This window comes from Cynocephalus volans, chromosome 1, assembly GCF_027409185.1.
Source record: "Cynocephalus volans isolate mCynVol1 chromosome 1, mCynVol1.pri, whole genome shotgun sequence".
Taxonomy (NCBI): Eukaryota; Metazoa; Chordata; class Mammalia; order Dermoptera; family Cynocephalidae; genus Cynocephalus; species Cynocephalus volans.
In genome coordinates, this window is record NC_084460.1 from 123,075,420 (window position 1) to 123,095,670 (window position 20,251).

Sequence of the window (20,251 nt, forward strand, 5' to 3'; positions counted from 1 at the left end):
ACTAGTGATTTTTTAGTAGCTAGACTTCCTTGGAATAGCCTACTGAATCAATATCTGTATTGTTAACAAATACCTGTGATCACTAAATTCTCACTTATAGGATCTAATCTGAAGGGCTTGGGCCCTTTAGAGAGACTCTGCAACTGTAAAAATTGGTTAGGTGCCAAGTAGATCTCAAAATGGGATTATTTTCCCAAGTAAATATTTGCCAGCAACAAGTTAATGATAAACATACCTCCCACCATCACCACCTATTTGTACTTTTGTCTTATTCTAAGGCTGGTGCAATGTAGGGACTGGGGCATTTTTATAAATGATAGTCCCCGTACCCAGGTTCTTTACTGTCCAGATCATTGTAGATTATTTGTAAGACTTGATGCTTTGTCTTGATATTTTCTCTCCTTTCCTCCTACCCCATCTTTCCCCTTTTACACTCTTTGTTGCGGTGATGAGTTTCTTCCAGAGGAAAAACAAGAAATCCAGAAAAGGTAGAGTACTTCAATGGCCAATCAGTTTTTCTTCTCCAGTTTGACATTTACCAATCCCCATGTTCATTTGAATTAAGATTCTGTTTTGTTAGCTGCCTCCTGGATTGTAATTCTGGTTCCCGTCAAAGGCCAGGATCACCAGACATCTGAAAAATAATCATGTTCACCCTGAGAGCAAGGGAAGAAAGAGATTTTTCTCAGAAAAAAGAAAATCCAGACAACCAACACTGCAGAGAACAGAGCCTGAGCCCCTAAGCAACCTGCCAAGAGAACCAGAGGGACCAAATGAGGAACCTTACTGCAGTTTATCATTTGAAATGCTTTGTAGGAAGAGGGAGGTAGGGAAAATTATCATTTTGTTCATGCTGAAAAAAATGTTCTGTTCTATCTCTGGGAATGAGAGTACTTGAGAGATACTGAATTTACTCCTGGATCTAGCAGTTTTAATAGGTGCTTGCAGAGGTCCAGGTCCTTAATGCATTACAGAAAGGTGTATAACCTTCCAGACCTAAAATGAAAAAGGAGAGATGGGTCTTTCCCCATCTCTGCAGGTTCCTTAGAGTTTAGTATGTTTTCAGACAGTGCCCTCTCCTGGTTAGCACATGTAAATTCTATATCATTTTTTGATTCAGTATTCTATAGTCCTGGATTTTGTATCTTAACATATCTGAAGATGAAAGCCTTCAGAAATCTCTGATTTACTTCTATCTAAATTCCCAGATTCCACCCTGTGTGAACTAATAATTAGCCTGAAAGATTGAAAATGATTCCTCTGGAAGTGACCACCTCATGATTTTCCCCTTAGCTGCCCTAAGACTCTGAGAAATAACCAACCTGTTTATTATCTAAGGGTCATCATCTTTAGCTTTTCTTTTGTGCACATTAACATACAGCATGGTGCTCTCCAGTGACCAACAGATAACTTTGACCACCTCAGAAGCAGGAGGAGCACATATATGGAGAGCGATGTTAGAGCCAGGAGACGTCATGCTCTGTCCATGTCTTCAAATAATTAGATGTGCTCCGGAAAGCTTGGAGGGTACTTTCCTTTGTTTTCTTGGAAAACATAGTATGAAGGATGTAAGTTATACCTGATATTCCTACCTGCTTACTAGAAATGTGAATAGTGCATCTTTGGAATAGGGCTTTTGCCAATTGCTCTTCCAGAAGGAATCATGCTATATGGTGCCAAAAAGAAATCTGATGGCCAGACTTATTAATAATCCTTTGGACAAACTTCATTCTATAGTTAAAGAACTATGGATCCCCGTGAAGGGTCTCTTCACTCCCTTTCTGACTTCCCAAATCAGTGAGGTACCTCAAACCAGGGAAATAAAACTGCTTGCTTTGGGCATTGCTACCCAAATACTCACTTGCCCTCAAACTGGAGATGAACATGGGTGGAATCTAGGATTTTGGAAGCAAACAATGCCACTTAGCTAAGAGCATTCTCAAGCTCAGTGACATTTAGGTCCCAGACATACTTGAGCCCTTGACATGAGACTGGTCTGCTATATGGTATGTTCCCTGGGCCAACTTGCTTACTTCTTCAAGTCCAGGCCCAGCATCTTTGTACTGTCCTTTGCAGTGCTGAGAATGTTGCACTTCCAAAACTTTTTACAGAAGTTTATCAAAATACCTAGAAATAAGTAGATTGCCTTCTCCTTCCAAACATTATACAGGTATTTCTCTAAAAATTGTAAATTTGCATTAAATATTGGCTTAGTTTCCCCTTTCCTGCCTTTCTTGTCCCCTCTAAAAGCTTAATGTGATAAACTGCAGTAAGTCTTCATCCTCCTATGTCTTTTCCCATCTTCATTGATCTCTCTGCCTTTCCTAGAAGGTCACTCAGATGACTCAGGCACTGTTCTCTGCAGAGTTTGATATCTGGGTTTATTTTTCTGATGTGAGCCTTTCTTTTCACTTGCTCTCCAGGTGAGCCTGGCATTTGCTAGGAATCAGAGTGGAACCGGCAAAGTGGCCAGCAACAGAGTCCTGATCCAAATGGAGAAAGGGAACCAGGCGTACCTCAACCTGGAGTGGGAAACTTGATAGGAGGTCAGAAGTACTTCAGCTTTGGATTCTCATTTTCCTTATTTAAGGAACTAAGCGCCAGAAGGTAGAGACTGAGAAAGAGGAGAGAGAAAACATAAGATCTTTAGTGTACAGATTCCAGTTGTAGACTTATTTAGCAAGTTCTGGACAGTGAAAAATATTAGTGGAATTACAGTTTATAAGCAGTTATAGCTGCATGATAGGTTGTTTTCCTTGTATGATGCCATTCTTGGAATATAGTTTAAAACAATGAGAAGGAAATGAAGACTAAAGTTATTTTGGCCATCATTTGTTTCTTTACGTGATACCATTTCTTCCATTTTTTTTCTTCAGGTTACTGATTTTCTCTTGAGTTGCATGGTTACTTAAAGTACTTTTTTGGCCAGTTTCTATCATAACCTTATAAATTTGTGTTTGCCATCTATTCTGGGCTTTCCCATTTCAAAACTCTCTTTCATATTAAATTATAATCTAGCACCCAAGGCTGAAACACTTAAAACAAAACCAAAAACAAAAAAAGACTGCAAATCTCAGTGAAATATAGGTTCAAGTACAGTCTATGATAAAAGGGAAATGATGTAGTTCAGAGTACATTTAGTTTTTTAAAAATATACATGTTAAACACATTTGATAATTGCTTCTTCTAACATTAATGCGGGCCTATACTCATGAGGGGATTTCTCTCTCTCTCATTCACTCCCTCTCTTTCATACAAATAAACATACATGCATATCACATACCCATACATAGGTGTAGAAAATTTCACAAATATAGTCTGGTGAGTTTTCAGAAGGTGAAAACACTGAAGTAATCAGCACTCTGTGTTTGTGTATTTTTGATGCCTTATTAAGTCATGAATATGGTTGTGTTTTCAGTGGCCCTCTGGTTATAGTTATTCATCTACTTCTGTCCCCAAAATAGTAAAACTGTTTTCTGATTTCCATTCTTGAATCTTCTTTACATTCAGAGGTTATCATCATTGTGTACTTCTTAGTAATAAACATAACCAGCACATTATTCTTTTGCTTAGATGTACTCATTTCTAATTTTCTACCATCCATGTTCAGGCTGTTATTCTCTTATTTTTCCTTTTCTTAATTATTGTTACTCTATTTTGTTTTGCTTCTCCATTTTATTCACTTGAGTAGCTTCTGGAATTCCCTTTCATTTCTTCTGAAACCTTTGGTGCTAAACTCATGAACTAGCATTTTGAATGTTGGTGTCAAGTACTATCTTAAGTAATTTTTTCTCACTGATAATTCTTTAATATATCCTTTATCTGCTCAGGTTGTTATTACCATTTCTTTTGCATGAAAGTCTCACTAAATCCTTTTTCTCTTTGATATAAATAGATATGTATGCTGATCTTACCTATTCTTTCCAGATAGCTTTTTCTTCACAGTTTTCATTTCTTTGACTTGATCTCTATAGGATCTAGTGACTATTTATTGAACTTTGAGTCTGCCTTCTGGTAGGACAGTTTGCTTTTATAATTACATCATATGTCTCTGGCTTACTGATTAATTTTCCTGGGAAGCAAAAGAAACATTTTAGGTGAATTATTTTTTAACATAAATAATCTGGTATACAGTTATTTGAAATTTCTTGCCCTAGATACCAAAACTACTAGCAACTGAAATATTTTTATGACAGGGTTACCAGGTATGTTTTGGAGAGGAAACTATGGCTTGGCTTCATAGGTTAGGAGGCTGTAATCTGGTCTTTCTCTTTGGCTGGCTGTGTAACATTATTAAAATCATTAGTCAAATTGTTGAATCTTTTTCTGATAATTTCCTTGTACATAAACTAGATAGTCTAGACATCTCACTTCTGGATTGTTGTGAGGATCACCTGAGAGTATGTGAATAATGCTTTGAAAATATAAAATATTGTACAGATGTAAAGTTTTAATTCAGACAGATTGAAAAGGGCTTGAGCATTGCTTTCATTGGTAAGTTAGTTACAGAGTGAATGTGTGAAGAGTTTTTATTTCATGATATTCAGGGTTTAATCTACAAGTCTCCTGAACTTTTGTTATAACAAAAAGTTATTAAATAGAATGTGTGTTCTCTTTAATTGTGGTCCTCCTAGTCTGGGCCTCCCTGCTGCTGTAAAATCAGTATCCTGTTAGGCTATCAAACCACCTTATTTCACCTGTGTGTGTTACTTTCATAGGATTCTGTGAAATCCCCTTCTTTAAGTGTCTTTTACTATATGAATTTGCTGTCATTCATTTATCTTTGGACTGTTAAATCAGATGGTCTGCCCATTTTCTTTCATTTTCCTGTACTCCCAAAGATTGATGATGTAGTTTTCCATATGACAGCTGCCTTTTAATTAACACAAAAGCTTAGAAGAGTCACAGGTACTTCATTTGAAGACTTGCTATCAATCTCTTATTCAAATGCATACCACTGAATTTTTTTTACTGTGTATGTGCTTCATTAAAAGACAGAAGACAGAATGGGGGAGGGAAACAAACTAAAATTTAATTAGTAACTCTTAATTAAATAGAAATGTAAGAGTGTTCATTCTTGGATTTCTCAATATTAGGCTGAGTCAAGTTACTATTAAGGTGTATAGAATTAGTAATATGCTGGGTGGTTTTGGGTCACATTTCCTTCATAGCTTCTGTTTACCAGTGCTGTAATGTTACATCAACCTTTACTCAGTTTGTTCTCTTTTTTTCTCCTTATTAAGAATGCTCTTCTAAAAAAGTCTTATCTTTTTTCCTTCGTTTGGAGGCTTCTCATTTATTGAAAACTCTTATGCTCTGAAGTTGTCATTTCTATTAATTGTATGTCTGTTAACTCCTTTTGACTTCATTAACATTTAAAATATGTTTTGCCTTTTTCACTGTGCCTATATTTTATACATTTTACACTAACATCCTTTCCCCATTTCACTTTGCCCATCCTGTAGATATTACTTAATTTTATTCTTTACTAGGTAATATACATGGTACAAGGCCAAAAGGTACATAAGACTTTCCAGTGAAGTGTCTTTCTCATCCTTGTTGCTCAGTCATCCAGACCTCTCCATGTAGGCAACAAGTATTTACAATTTCTCATGACTCCTTCAAGAAATAATCTGCGCAATAAGTAAATTCATGCATATATTTCTTTTTAACCCTTGTAGAAAATATAGTATGATACTGTATTAATGTACAGTTTTTTGCATTTTGGGTTTTTAAAAATTTATATCTTGGGAGATTATTCCTTATCAGCATATGAAACATTCCTTCATTCTTTTTATGATCTCATGCCAGCTCTACCTTGATCTGAAATTTTAGACACCCTGAGTATTTCTCTAAGCTGACGTATTTCTTCTGGGAACTCTTCTTTTAAAGTTAATATAGTATTCAACTGATAGGTTATATGCAAATAATGATCTCAGACTCTTATCTTCATGTACAGGAAACTTTACTGTTATAAGTAAACAAGCTTTTAAATTCTAATAAGATAATGAAAATTATTTTTATCTTTATAGTTTGAATCAGCTTGGGTACTGACAAATATTGCTTCAGGAAATTCTCTTCAAACCCGGATTGTGATCCAGGCAGGAGCTGTGCCCATCTTCATAGAGTTACTCAGCTCGGAGTTTGAAGATGTCCAGGAACAGGTAAAAAAATAAATAAAGAGAAGCAGATGAAAGAATAAACTTTCTTGTCAGTCATATTCAGGGCACGCTTTTCACCACTTGGCTGTGATAATCCATGGTTTGTCACAGGGAATGTTCTAGAAATCTAAACCTAACCAATTAGAAAGTTTCTTAGTGACTGTAGGCAGAATTTCTTCTAGACACATGAAAAATCACATTTCCCTTCTAACCCTGAAATTCTTTAAGTCCTATAGATACCCTTTTTTATACCATGTAAGCAGTTACTGATAGAGCTTTTTCTTGTAGGAATCTCTAGTGATTGAAGTAAAAGGTCTTTCCCACTTTTGTGCAGAAAAAACAGAAACCACGAATCTTTTTATTATTGTGAATTTTTATCAAATTTATAAAGGTAAATCACTGCTAAATGAGTATAATTTACAGTTTATTGAGGTATTATTGATATACAATAAACTGCGTATCTTTAAAGCGTACAATTTGATAAGTTTTGACATACTTATATACCCATGCCATCATCACAATCAAGATAATTATATTTGTCACCCCCCACCAAAAAAGTTTAGTGAAGTTGTATGCATTTTGATTGCTTAATACAATTTTAACCAGCTGATTAAGCCATTTGAATCTCTGTTCTGTACCAGGGGCTGTATGGGATGTTACATAGGGGTGAGGATGGAGTCTCCTAAGATAAAGAGTATAAGAATTGGTTCCTTCCTTCAATAAGCTTACTACCATGAGTGTTCATGTTTTCTTCTGTTTATTGTACACTTTGGAATATTACTTTAACTTCTCTCCAATCCTATAACTATTTCATTTGACTCCCTGATGAATGAATTTAGGAGTGTTAATAGTTAATGTCCATATATAATTTATGATTAATAGTGATATAATTTTGTAAAGTGTTATTGTCATATGCTGGCATCTTTTTTGAAAGAATTGTGAGGGAATGAAACTGTACAACAGTCATTAGTGAATAATTCTTTTACAGGCAGTTTGGGCTCTTGGCAACATTGCTGGAGACAGTACCATGTGCAGGGACTATGTCTTAGACTGCAATATCCTTCCCCCTCTTTTGCAGTAAGTTTCTTTTTTTTTCTTTTGAGTAATAAAAACATGGGAAGTTCTTCAGAAAGCAGTACATATCAGGAATTATTTTGGGTTTCCAACTATTATTTTTCCTTCCAGGTAGTTTCTTGTTAACTTGTTCAGATCGTTTCTTCAAGCACCATATTTATTCCAGGGCCAAAATTCTGAATTAGTTACATTAGAATTAATGAATTTTATTGCCCTGGAGAGAAGCTATTTGAAGACATTTGTTTGTCAGTAGCATTAAATAGTTTAGTATTTATCTTATGCCATTAGAGAATTAATTGTCTGTTGTGTAGTTTACCATTGTACTATCATGCTTGTAGGTTATTTTCAAAGCAAAACCGCCTAACCATGACCCGGAATGCAGTATGGGCTTTGTCTAATCTCTGTAGAGGGAAAAGTCCACCTCCAGAATTTGCAAAGGTAAGGACTATGTTTGTGGAAAATTGGCCACAAAAATGCAATTAAAAGAGTATAGCAATCAGTATTAATGTGGACAGAAAGATAATTTTGATAAAATTTAAAATGTTAGAATTTTCTCTATTTGTAAAGAAATAGAGGTTTTTTGTAGTTTTCGTTTTAATTTGGGATCATTTTTCGCTGCCTATAAAAAGTTCCAATTTCATCTTAAAACCTTAGCGTTTTTTGTTTGTAACAAAGTATCTAAAATATAGAATTTCCTAGCTTTGGCATTTGTGAAAGTTCCTTTACCTCTCTGGTCTACAAAGTATGTCTTTTGACAAGGAATCTCACTCTAAGAATTGATGTATATAAAACTTTGCTCCTGAAATTATTTTCCTTGGGCTCTGACTACCCCATCAAAGTAAACTGCAAGGACACTGACAGCATTCTCAAAGATGGAAATGCTACTTAGCCACTTTCTATTCCATCTCTAGAAGTGTAAATCACCCTACAAGTTGCCAAGTGTGTGTTTGCTTGCCTTCTTGAGTATCTCACCTCACTTCTGGCCTTTATTCTGTTGTATTTCATAATCATACCAACTTTCTTTTACAGGTTTCCCCCTGTCTGAATGTGCTTTCCTGGTTGCTGTTTGTCAGTGACACTGATGTATTGGCAGATGCCTGCTGGGCCCTCTCATATCTATCAGATGGACCCAATGATAAAATTCAAGCAGTCATTGATGCAGGAGTATGTAGGAGACTTGTGGAACTACTGATGTAAGATATCTTTAAGAAAGTGTCTGCTTTTCCCCCCCTATATTAGTCTCCTAGTTGCTAATACTTAAATATTAGGTGATTTTACATTATATTGATTTATTGTGCTTTGGACTACAGTCTTTTGTTACTTGTCTATTTATGTTGATGTCAAATCTTTTTGTTTGTTTTTGAGGCTTATAAAGAACCTTTTCCACCTCTGCTGTTAGCAGTCATTCAGCAAAACATTTAGGAAACTCTGATCTGTTTAGTTCTAGTTCATATTGGATTTCCTGAGATCAAACCACTGGACATCAAAAGGCATATTTCCACTAAAAATGGTCACTCTGTCTGTCTCGTTTAGAGCTTAATCTAGACTAGCGTCAGACACTGAATCTTATTTTACTCTATCTCTTTGTGTAATTCCTTTGATGGATTTGGAGGATTTACTCATGGAATAATTTGAGACTGTACTAATCAAATTTTTAGATAACACTGTAGAAGAAAAAATTAGAGTGGCAGCATAATGGGAAAATGCTACAATTACAAGCAATGTGAAATTTAATTGAAGCACAAAGTAGATGTAGGGAGACATTGTTCCAAATGTGACATATGAAATGGATTAAATAAGTATAATGTACATAATACAGAAAACTCTGGAATTATAGCTGGCCACAGACTGGATGCAGATCAGTAATGTAGTGCTATTGTGAACTAAAAACAATACTATGCTGCAGAGTCAGACGTATGTCATTCAAAATCTGGGATGTAGAGCCCAGCCCGTGACGCACTTGGGAGAGTGCGGCGCTGGGAGAGCGGAGACGCTCCCGCCGCGGGTTTGGATCCTATACGGGAATGGCTGGTGCACTCACTGGCTGAGTGCCGGTCACAGGGAAAAAAAAAAAAAAAAAGACAAAATCTGGGATGTAATCCTCTGTATTCTTTAGTCACTAGATTGCTATATATTTTAACCATTTCTTCTTAGTTATCTTATCTTAAAATAAATTTGAAGGTATTGGCATGGTTTTGAGAAGAACAATCATTCTTATTAAAGGGGAGAGAAAATAGGACCTTTGGAGAAGGTTAAAGGATATTGACTTATTTAGCCTGAAATTGGGACTTAATCTCTGTCTTCAAATACATAAAAAAGGCTTTGTGCGTGGTTTTCTTAACCAGTAAGGCAACTTAGTAAGCTTAGTAGAGAGTTCAGTATCTGAAATGTGAATCTGACTTTCACTTTCAAGTTAACTGTTGATGTGTCATTTTCACCTCTGTGAAATTAGATAATTTGTAAAATTTAAAAGTGTTGTATAAAGCTTACCTGTTCTCCATTATCTCAGCCACCATAGAAGACCAAGTAAAGAGGAAATGAAACCTATATTAAAGAATGAGAGGGAAAACTTGGAACCAGGTGTTAGGAATATTTGGGAAAGATTGCTAAGAAAGATTTGTAGTGTTTCTCTATAAATAATAAATAAGGGGAAAGACATCTTTTCTAGGGGACACCAAACATTCCAGCATCATGACGGGGTCCCTTAATAGCCACCATAGGTATCTTTCTGCTCTAAAATCCTATCACATATTATTTCCTTTGGATTTTTGCCCTAACAAAAAGAGACTAAGGACAGAACTGTTTGCTGTAACATTTCTTTTTATGGTTGCAGGCATAATGATTATAAAGTGGTTTCTCCTGCTTTGCGGGCTGTGGGAAACATTGTCACAGGGGATGATATTCAGACACAGGTATGAACAAGTGGTAACTATTTTTTTTCTTTCAGAAGCAGTACATTGAACTCCATGATCATGTTATAGAATTTACATAGAAAGTCTGTATTATGGGGAGTTAACGCTTTGTTTCACTAATGTCTGTTTAAAATGTTGGCTTAGGCATCTACTCTCAGTACCTTTAGTATCTCTGCCTTGACTTGTTGCTTGTAGCGATTTGGGGTCCCCCTATGACAATGACTTTTTCTTCTGGTCATGCAGATTTGTTTCCCTCTACTCCTACTTGAAATGGTTTTTGTGAGTATCAGAAGCCTCTAGTAGCATCTTTTCTCTTTCTCTGTCATCTTAATCTCTTCTTCTCTGATAGCTTCCTGTTTTTGTACATGGTAAGTCTTCGTGAGGAAGATTCTTCACTCCTAGTTCCTAATGTCACCCCCTTCTCCATTCCAACTTCTGTATCAAGACTCATCATTCACAGTGGACTGTTCTAGCCATTTTTCTTCCTGATAGCTCAGATGCATTGATAACGTCTTCAATTATCTTCCTAGGCTTCCATGATGTTGAAGGATTTTGGTTCTGCCTCATTGGCCATTTATTTCTCCTTAGCAAGCTACTTTTCCTGTTTCCTCCTATTTGTGAACATCCTCCAGGGGGCAGTCCTTCAGCTTTATTCATAGATCTTATTTCTAACTTCAACAATCACTCTTGTGTACATCTTAAGAATTGGGAATTAGCTTTTAGTCTTAGTTCTTTCTTAACCAGCTCTGACTTTCAGCAAGACATTTAATGTCTTCACTTTTCCAATCTGTATAATTAAGGAGGTTGGATTTGTTCTCCCAGGTGTCTTCTAACTCTAATGTGTTTACATTAAATTTATTCTGTCCACAAGGGAAATCATTTCTCCTTGTATATCTGCATCTCTGCTTATGTTGCCATCTCAGTGAATGGCACCAATAGTTGCCCAAGCCAGAAACCTGGACATCAGCTTGAGTCTTCCCTCTCCGCTACCACACTCATCTGTTCATCTCTACTCATCCTTTGCAGTGCTTAGTTTAGGAATCTCAAATGAGGAGAGGAGAAGAAAATATATATGTTTGATTGTATTTGCATAATATTTCTCTTTTATTTCATCCATCACAGCTTATCATACTGTATTGTAACTGTCTAATTACCAGATTGTAAGATTCTAGAGGTGGACTGTGTTAATCTTGTTCATTTCTGTGCCTCTATAATAGTTCTTGGCACAATATATAGGGACTCAAAATATATTCATTGAATGGAATGAAGTTCTGAATCTATACATCTAGTCCTGACCTCTCTCAGGTTCTAGTACCATGTCTCCAGGGGCCTTAAATATTTCTGCTTGCATATCTCACAGTTGTCTCACAGTTTATCTTCTTTCCTCCAAAAAACATACCAAATCTTGATTTTTTTTTTCTTATTTGACTTAATGATACAACTGCTTTCCTGTTCACCCATACATGAAACTTTACAGTTGTATTTGTTGTCTTTTTCTCTTGCACTGTGTTTAAAAGTCATCAGGTCTACTTGATTCTTATTGTTTTGGATTACTAGATACATATCAAATCACCTTATTTTGGTTCCTGTCTTTTCACACACAAAAGTTGTTGCTGTACCCACCCAATTTGTCTTCCTACATTCACGCAGTTATCCATCTAAATATGCTCCCTCCTTACAGCTTAAGGTTTCCTAAAATAACCTTGTTCACATGTTTTAGTGCCTATGAGATAAAGAACCTTGAAACACTCTGAGGAATTTATGCCTTAAGATTTGACTCTCATTCTTCTTTCTAGCCTATTAATTTTGGGGGTATAGAGCCCTTCCTTAATAGCCTTATGTTCTTATGGTACTTCGTAGTAGCCTGTCTGCATTTTTTCTTTTCCAGTCTTTGTGCATTGTCCTCCCTCTTCTTTGCTTATGAAATCCTACCTGTGTTTCAAGGCCCCTCCATGAAGTTTTTTCTTAACTATTTCTCTCCAAGTATTCTTTTTAATTTCTGAATGTTTATTTTCCAGACCACTTCTTTGGCATTTTTAAAATTGCCCTGTGACACATCTCTTATATTGCTTATCTTTTTTTTCAGGTTTGTTTTGTCTTCAACTATAAAAATAGCATTTTTTTTGTTCTATAACAGCAAGTGCAGGAAAATGTGGAGAATATAAAAGTCACCCAAAGCTCCACTATCTAGGGATATTATCAATATTAACAATTTACTGTATTTCCTTCTTGTCTTTTTTTATGTTTATATTTATAGTTGTATTGCTGTATTGCTCTTTTTTTTTTTTTTTTTTGTGGCAGCTGGCCTGTATGGGGATCTGAACCCTTGACCTTGGTGTTATCAGCACCACCTTCTAACCAACTGAGCTAACTAGCCAGCCCTATACTGCTCTTTTCATAGTGTTCACTTAACGTTCTATTATAAGCTTTATAATTTCCTCTGGGCAGAAATCCTAGAGGTAGAATATTTGTATAAAATTGTGGATTGTTAAAGCTTCTTGATATTTATGACAGATTGTTTTGAGAAAGATTATACCTGTTTAACGACAGGTTTTATTCTTTTTTGAAGCATGTTTAATAGGCAGAATATGGCTCCATTTTAATTAGCATTTCTTTCATTTGTTGTGAGATAATTTCCTATTAAAATTTTAGTTTCTCTTTCAATTTACATAATAAATATAGCAATCTTCTTATTTGTTGCAAATGTTCTTTCACATTTGTGTGATGTGCATTTTAATTTTCTAAGAATTTTTGACATGAAAAAATTTTTATGTGGTAAAATTTTTATTTTCCTCCTATAATTTTGTTGTTTTTATGGTTGGAAATTCTTTCACCATCCCCAGATCAGCTATTTTCTGATATTCTGTTTTATTAAAGGTTTTTTAAAAAAAAAATATTTTTTACTTGTTTGCAAATTTATTTTGGTGACTGTTTAGGTTAAGAATTGATTTTGAAAAAATGTTTTTCAACTATTTAGCTTCTTCTTTTAGTACTAACTGTTAAATAAAACCATCAATCACTAGAGAAAAGAAAGGATTAGCTTTTATTACATACTTAATTCTTTATAAATAGCTGCATTTGTTTCGGGACTAGATATCTATTCTGTTGTTCAGTGATTGATTCTTGAGTCTGCCAAATACTATTTTAATTATTCTAACTTTCTGATTTTAGTTTTTGGTAGAGGAGGTCTCCTTTATGGGTAGTTGTCTTACATCCCTCACCTTTGTAAGTTGTTTGATTACTGAGATCACATCTTTTTTATATTTATATCCTATAATATACACATATTACATGCTTAATGAAGCACCTGATATCCCTCATTAAGCATGTATTGGTTCATTGACTACCAGGTAGAGAGTTATCAGAAGACTTAAAAATCTGATCTATTTCTGATTTTCTGGCCACTTGATATATTTATCCATCCAGAAGACTTATGCTGTAGGGATAGGAAGGTGAATAAATACTGACATTATAGTGTCTTAGCAGTTGTGAATGTGTTCAGTGAAACTGGTTTGATAATCTAAGAAACTAATTCTTATTAATAGTGAATACTTTTTTATGTATGTAAATTTACTTATTTGTAAAATTCCAAGGGGAGATGTTAAAGTATTTCTTTGCCCATATTTTTCCTAAAATAAGTTCTTTGAATTAAAGATTTACTTGAAACAATACAGTAAGAAAGTTTTCAAACTTTTCCTTTTAGGTAATTTTGAATTGCTCAGCTCTGCAGAGTTTATTGCACTTGCTGAGTAGCCCAAAGGAATCTATCAAAAAGGAAGCATGCTGGACAATATCTAATATCACAGCTGGCAATAGGGCACAGATCCAGGTAATCTCATAGCACCTATCTTTCTTTCTATATTTTTATTGGTAAGTAAGGTGTTTTCAGTCACCCTTTCAAATGTATATTGTTTTCATTTTGCTTTGAAGACCACTAACTTCCAACATTTTGTATTGTTTCATAGTTTACTTACTTTCTTTATCCTAGCTTATAGATGTTAAGTCTTTTTTTTTAATTGTATTTCTTTTTCTTTATTATTATTTTTCAACTGTACATTTTTACGGGGTACATTTTATTGTTTCAATACATGTATATGTTGTATAAGGATCCAATCAGAATAGTTAGCATAGCTATCACCTAAACATTTATCATTTCTTTGTGTTTACAACATTCAAAGTCCTGTTTTTTGGCTATCTTGATATATATAAAGATGTTAAGTCTTTTGAAATTTGCATTTGGGCCTTGGTTTTTCCCTTTGCCTTTGATGATTTAGCAAGATCCAAGAAATAGTGTCTTGTATTTTTGAAATGTTTTGATGGACTTTATGCTAAACAAATTGGCTTTTCTCTTGCCAAGTAAAATATTTATCGATTGCTTTAATTTTTCATGACACTTTGGATATACCCAGTTTTTAAAAATGGCTGTCTTTCTGTCAGTCGGATAGTAACCCAAGGAGGAAGACAAACAGAGGGCCAAAGTGTTTAGCATGGGCTGTCAGCAAGGTTGGAACAATGGTTTAGAAAAGATGTAACACAGACTTACGGGATTTGGAGCTGAGTGGAATCATAGAGGTTATCTAATCCAACATTCTCATTTACCATAATGTATACATGTATCAAAGCATTACATTGTACCCCATAAATATATGCAATTATTACTTGTCAGTAAAAAACATAAAAATGAAAATGAGACTCAGAGAAGTCTAAAATAATTTGCTCAAGGGCACCTCTAGTAAATGACAGGACTAGGATTTCCATTAAACTTGGCTGGCTTCCTTCACCTGGTATAAAAGAAAGAGTTCTTGACCAGAACAGCATGGTTAGTTATCCTCAGCTTGCTGAATTATGGACTGAGATTGATAGCTATAGCAGTTTGTAGCATGCCTACAAAGGGATTTCAGCTGTAGTTGATCACTTGCCACCACTAGGCTCTTATGCAGAACTTCTCCATTTCTTGATATAGCGTATGTTATGAACCCATTTTAAGTTCCTGAGACAAGGAGAAACATGAAGAAAGTAATTTTGGAGAGACTATTTTAGTGTTAGCACGTGAATGGGATTATTTTAAAGTACTCTGTCCAACTATAAGGCTATTCTGGTAATCTGATTGGGAGGTGGTGGCTTGGAATAGAATGGCAGCAGTGCTAAAAGGAAAGGAAAAGATGGACTCAGAATGTTTTAAATTACGAATGATTCCTGTACTGGCCAGCTGCCCCCCAAAATAAATAAATAAATAAATAAATTGAGAATGATTAGGAGACTTGGTAACTGAATTTTGAATCAATAATTGTGAACTTATCATGTGCCCTCTATGTCAGGTCCCCTGTTAAGTTTGAGGTGATTAACAGACTTAAAGTCAGCTGCTGGCTACTCTGGGCTGGGGCTCCAGTGAGAAGTGAGGACTGGAGAGTTATAGCACACATGCAAGATTGGATGTTACCAGAGAAGTGAGAATAGCAGAGGACAGAGAATTGAACTTTTATAATTTGTTATTCTGGGTGGATCAAGAGAGGACAATAAAAGAGAAAAGAACTCAGGGAGAAAACTAGGAAATTACAAGATCACAAACTTCAGGAAGGGTGTTAATCAGCAATACCAAGTATAGCCTAAAAGTTAGCAATAATGAGGACTTAACTCTTTGCCTATACTGAATTTGGCACTTTATTTTTAACAGGGCAAGGGGCGTCATTAATGAGGTTAGCTTAAAAGTTATAATTGGTATCATGAACATTTTTACAAATCTTGAAATTTCACTTTCCATTTAAATTTTTCTTTAATTTCAGACTGTGATAGACGCCAACATTTTTCCAGCCCTCATTAGTATATTACAAACTGCTGAGTTTCGGACAAGGAAAGAAGCAGCTTGGGCCATCACAAATGCAACATCTGGAGGATCAGCTGAACAGATCAAGTAAGTACTAGCTAGGTAGAATCTTGTAAATTAAAAGAAAAATTGTTATTGTGTCTACTACATTGTACCTTCTCCCTCTCCACTGACATATTACTTAGAGTAAAAGATAAGCTACCTTTGAGTAATAAGGTGAGTGAGAGATGAACTTATTAAATATGAATGCTTTATTTCAGCCCTTTGGAAGAGTGTTCTTTAGTGTCATAATGGGACTCAAATGTATGTTTAATTCCTTACACTTCTCCTATTTCTTTCTGCTGAAAATAAAGCTGGGATGTGAGAAGTAAGGCATAATTGAGGTTTGAGGCAATAGAAATATTTACAGGGTAGCTTCAGTCTACTCCGGAGCTGCTTGTTCAGAAATAGTCTAGAAAGTTACTTGTAGAACTTAGAGCCCAACTTTAATAGGTAACTCTTGCTATTACTAGTGTAAATGTCTTAATAAGTAGAACTGGATCACAGTTGAAAGAGAGGTATGTCTAAGAATAAAGTACCAAATTCAGTATAAGCAAGTATCTTCTAAAGTACTATGCTATGGTATTCAGTGAAGAGAGAGATCTGTAGTAGCTTGAGACTTAAAGTGGTTTCCTTTTAGCAGTTTATAATCTTAATGGGTAGAGAAGGCATAAATGTGTATGGGAATCGGTTCCTCAAAGGAGCATCATATAATTAAATGTTAAATTCTGTATATCCAGCATTTCATATAGAAAAAAGAGTAAAGATGAAAAGACAAATGGAACCTAGATTCTCAGCCTGCCGTAACTTTTTTTATGGGGAATTCAAATGGCAGGGAAGATGGTTTCAAATGAGTGTTAAAGCATTTAACCCCTTCCTCATATGTAATATGAGACTAACATAGCTATTTCTGATATTGTCACTTTGTGGCTTAAATGTAAGCACTCAGCAAATGCTAATTTTAAGGGCTCTGTTTGGAATTAAAAACTAAAAATAGTCCTAACAAATTACAGAAGTTGATCAGGTAGAAAAGATAATTATCTGAAATAATAAATTGCAAACAGATTAACATATGGAATAGCTATTTTGGTAGAGTTCATCATGGACAGGTTATTCAAGGAAGACTTCAGGTGGTCTTCAGAAGCACATGTCTTTTAGGTCTTTTTCGTCCTCCAAGATTTTGGTTTTGGGACACTATGATTTTAAATATGCCATCACTAGATGGCAACAGTATGAAATAAAATAGAATAGTTATTTGAATAAACTTTCTGTTCATATTCAGATTTGTAATTATTAATTGTCTCTATTTTATACCAAATGTGTTTTCTTAATTGAAATAATTAAACTGTAGACATACATATCTTTAAAAATTTCTAAAATACTATGCTATTTTCAGGAGTATTTTGCTCTGTTAGAGAAGAGTAGAATTACTACTGTCCCTTGTTAAAATTCAGCAAAGCCATAATAATGAAGCTAATTATCAATCTCCTGTCAGTTTCTTCTTAACCAGATGAAGAGTTATCTTGAAAGATTATCACAAAAATATTACAGTCCAAATTACAGAAAATATACTGACTTTATCACTGATTAAAGATGCCTGTCTGGATTCTGCTCATTCTTGTTTAGGAGACAAGATATGGATATAAGAACCTATTAGAATAATTTAGGAAATATCTACAATTCTAGGATGATTATAATCAAATGTTAATACATACTTTCTTAAGAATGAGGGATAAGGAATATTGATTAGGATTAGAGAAAGATTTGTGAAAGAGATGAAACTTACCATTGGGAAGAGATTTGTCAATTTTGGAGGAGGGAGAACAGTATGAGGAAAAGTTTGAGAGAATGTGCACGGTAAATGTTGTTGGAAGCAGATCAATGTTGCTATAGTTTATTCTTTGGCAAGGATGCAGAATTAAGTAATTGACTGATGGACTTTGAATACTGGGATGAAGGTTTTAGTCTTGGGTATTGGGAAGATTTGGAGTGTCTAACCTCCAGATTGACATGAAGATAGTGTTTTGAGGAGAGGGAAGAGAACAATTAAGATGCCATTGCAGTAGTTTAGTAAAGAGTCATAGCCAGGGTTAAGATAATAGCTGTAGTAGAAGGGCATGAATGGTTCGAATATGGGAAAGAAGGGTCTGTAGGACTTAGTGGCCGAGTATAGGAAACAAAGGGAGGAGTCAAAGATGACTGAGGAAAATACTAGTGCTGTTGATAAAAATTAGGAGGCAGAGGAAGCAAATCCTATTTGAGGGTTATGGTTTTAGACAGTGAGTTTGTTGTTTATCTAAAAAAGCTGATGTTATCATTCAGTCTCTCAAAACTCACTTTTCTCCATTCTAGAGGATCTGGATTTCTTCCCCATAAATTTCTCTATAAAAGGGACTCCTAAATGTAAAATTACCAGTCAAATGAGCTCTCTCAGGTTTGAGCCATTAGTGTAATTTTAGAAGATTAACTCACTTTTCCAGATATGTACTCTTGTGGACTAAATTTCTTTATCCAGGAAAAAACCTTGATGGCAGTCTGTTCTGCCACAAAAGTCAGTTCACCTTGATGACCATCATCATTTTATTTAGGTGTTCGAAATACATCACCCATAGGAACCATTCTCAGCCTTTAACCACGAAATTGTGCTTATTTTCTATGCTGATTTCCCATCATCTTTTCAAGTCTTCAAACTTAACCCCGAAGAAATATTCTTTCATGTAATGCTTATCTCAAAGTAATGTAGTTTCTCAACTCTTATACAACCCGGGTTCTCTGGTCAACTGTTTTGCTCTTAGGTGCACTTGCTTTCTTTGGAGAAACTTTCATCCATAGTATAAAATACAGGTTGAACATCCCTCATCTGAAAATCCCAAATCCAAAATGCTCCAAAATCTGGAACTTTTTGAGCACTGACATGATGCTCAAAGGTCATGCTCAAAAGAAATGCCCGTTGGAACATTTTGGATTTGGGATTTTCAGATTCGGGATGTTCAACTGGTATGTACATGAAGATATTCCAAAATTCAAAAAAATCCAAAATCTGAAACATTTTTGGTCCCAAGCATTTCAGATAAGGGATATTCACCCTGTACCATGATAGTGATCTTGTCTCCAAAGATGAGTGGTTGCATCAGAAATATCACTTTAATTCCTTGTAAGGTACACACTCTTAAGGTATTTAAAAAATAGTAGTATCAGCTGACTCAGTGATGCCTCCATTGACTTTTTAATCCTGTATATCCTTGGAAAGAGAGTTATCATCTGCTGTGATTGCACACTTCTGGTGTGATCTATGTTAAAATGGCTAGAATTGGGAACTCAGAACTCATTAATTGAATTATGCCAGAATGCCATGTTTTGCAAGTAGAATCTACTCACATCTTCAAAACTGAATTTACTTACTTGTATTAGCACATTTTGGGGTAGAGTTTTTTGGTTTTTTTTAATTGGTTATGAATATTCATGGGATACAAAGCTGATTGTTCCCCCTCATGCCCTAGATGTGAAAGCCATATCCATACTGAGTTTTTTTAATAGGAAAGTTTTAGTCAATAATCTTATAGTTGGTATTCAAATTATTTATCTTACATATAAGTTCTGGAATCTTTCTAGCCACGTTAAAATTAGTTTTTAATCAGTCAGATTTTCAGTAACATAAGATTCTACAACTAGACAATGTTACAAAACTAAATTAATTTTTTAAAGGCGATCCTGGTCACGCTAAAAGATCAGAGGTCACAGAGCCAAAATTTCTAGTGGGGAAGAGAGATACTGTCAAGAGCAGATAGGATCGAGTTTGAGGACAATTTGGAGATTCTGACAAGTCTCTTGGTGTTCAATAGACTTACTTATGTAGGCCAGTGAAGTTCTTTGTTTTCATGAAAAATATGCCAAATTTTATTGGAAATATATTCAATCCATTTACTCTCTTCCTGTAAGACTCTAATAAAATAACTCTTGTTTAATAGTTTTTCTTGATATGTCTCTTCTCCAAAAAAGATTATTCCTCAGTTTTCAGAATTCCTGTAGTACTTTGTGTTCAATTAATTTTCATTAATCTCATTATTGTGTAATCATTTGTGTTCATGATAATTTCTTTGTTTTAACTTGATTATTTTATTTTAAAGATAAGTAGTAGATTTTATAGCAGTTTTAGGTTTACAGAAAAATGGAGCAGAAAGTACAGTTAACATATCTCCCTACACACACCCATCCCCCCCCACACGCAGTCTTTTATTAAC

The 20,251-nt window shown here is 34.9% G+C and overlaps 1 protein-coding gene across 1 annotated transcript in view; it reads left to right on the forward strand.

Annotated features, from left to right (window-relative positions):
* Nucleotides 1–20,251, forward strand: part of KPNA1 (karyopherin subunit alpha 1) — an 80,009-nt gene that overhangs the window by 50,256 nt on the left and 9,502 nt on the right. The window contains exons 6-12 of the mRNA XM_063092320.1: nucleotides 6,033–6,164; nucleotides 7,150–7,238; nucleotides 7,574–7,673; nucleotides 8,265–8,428; nucleotides 10,069–10,147; nucleotides 13,851–13,976; nucleotides 15,931–16,058. Of these exons, the coding sequence (XP_062948390.1) occupies nucleotides 6,033–6,164; nucleotides 7,150–7,238; nucleotides 7,574–7,673; nucleotides 8,265–8,428; nucleotides 10,069–10,147; nucleotides 13,851–13,976; nucleotides 15,931–16,058 (818 nt within the window). The remainder of the gene's footprint in view (nucleotides 1–6,032; nucleotides 6,165–7,149; nucleotides 7,239–7,573; nucleotides 7,674–8,264; nucleotides 8,429–10,068; nucleotides 10,148–13,850; nucleotides 13,977–15,930; nucleotides 16,059–20,251) is intronic.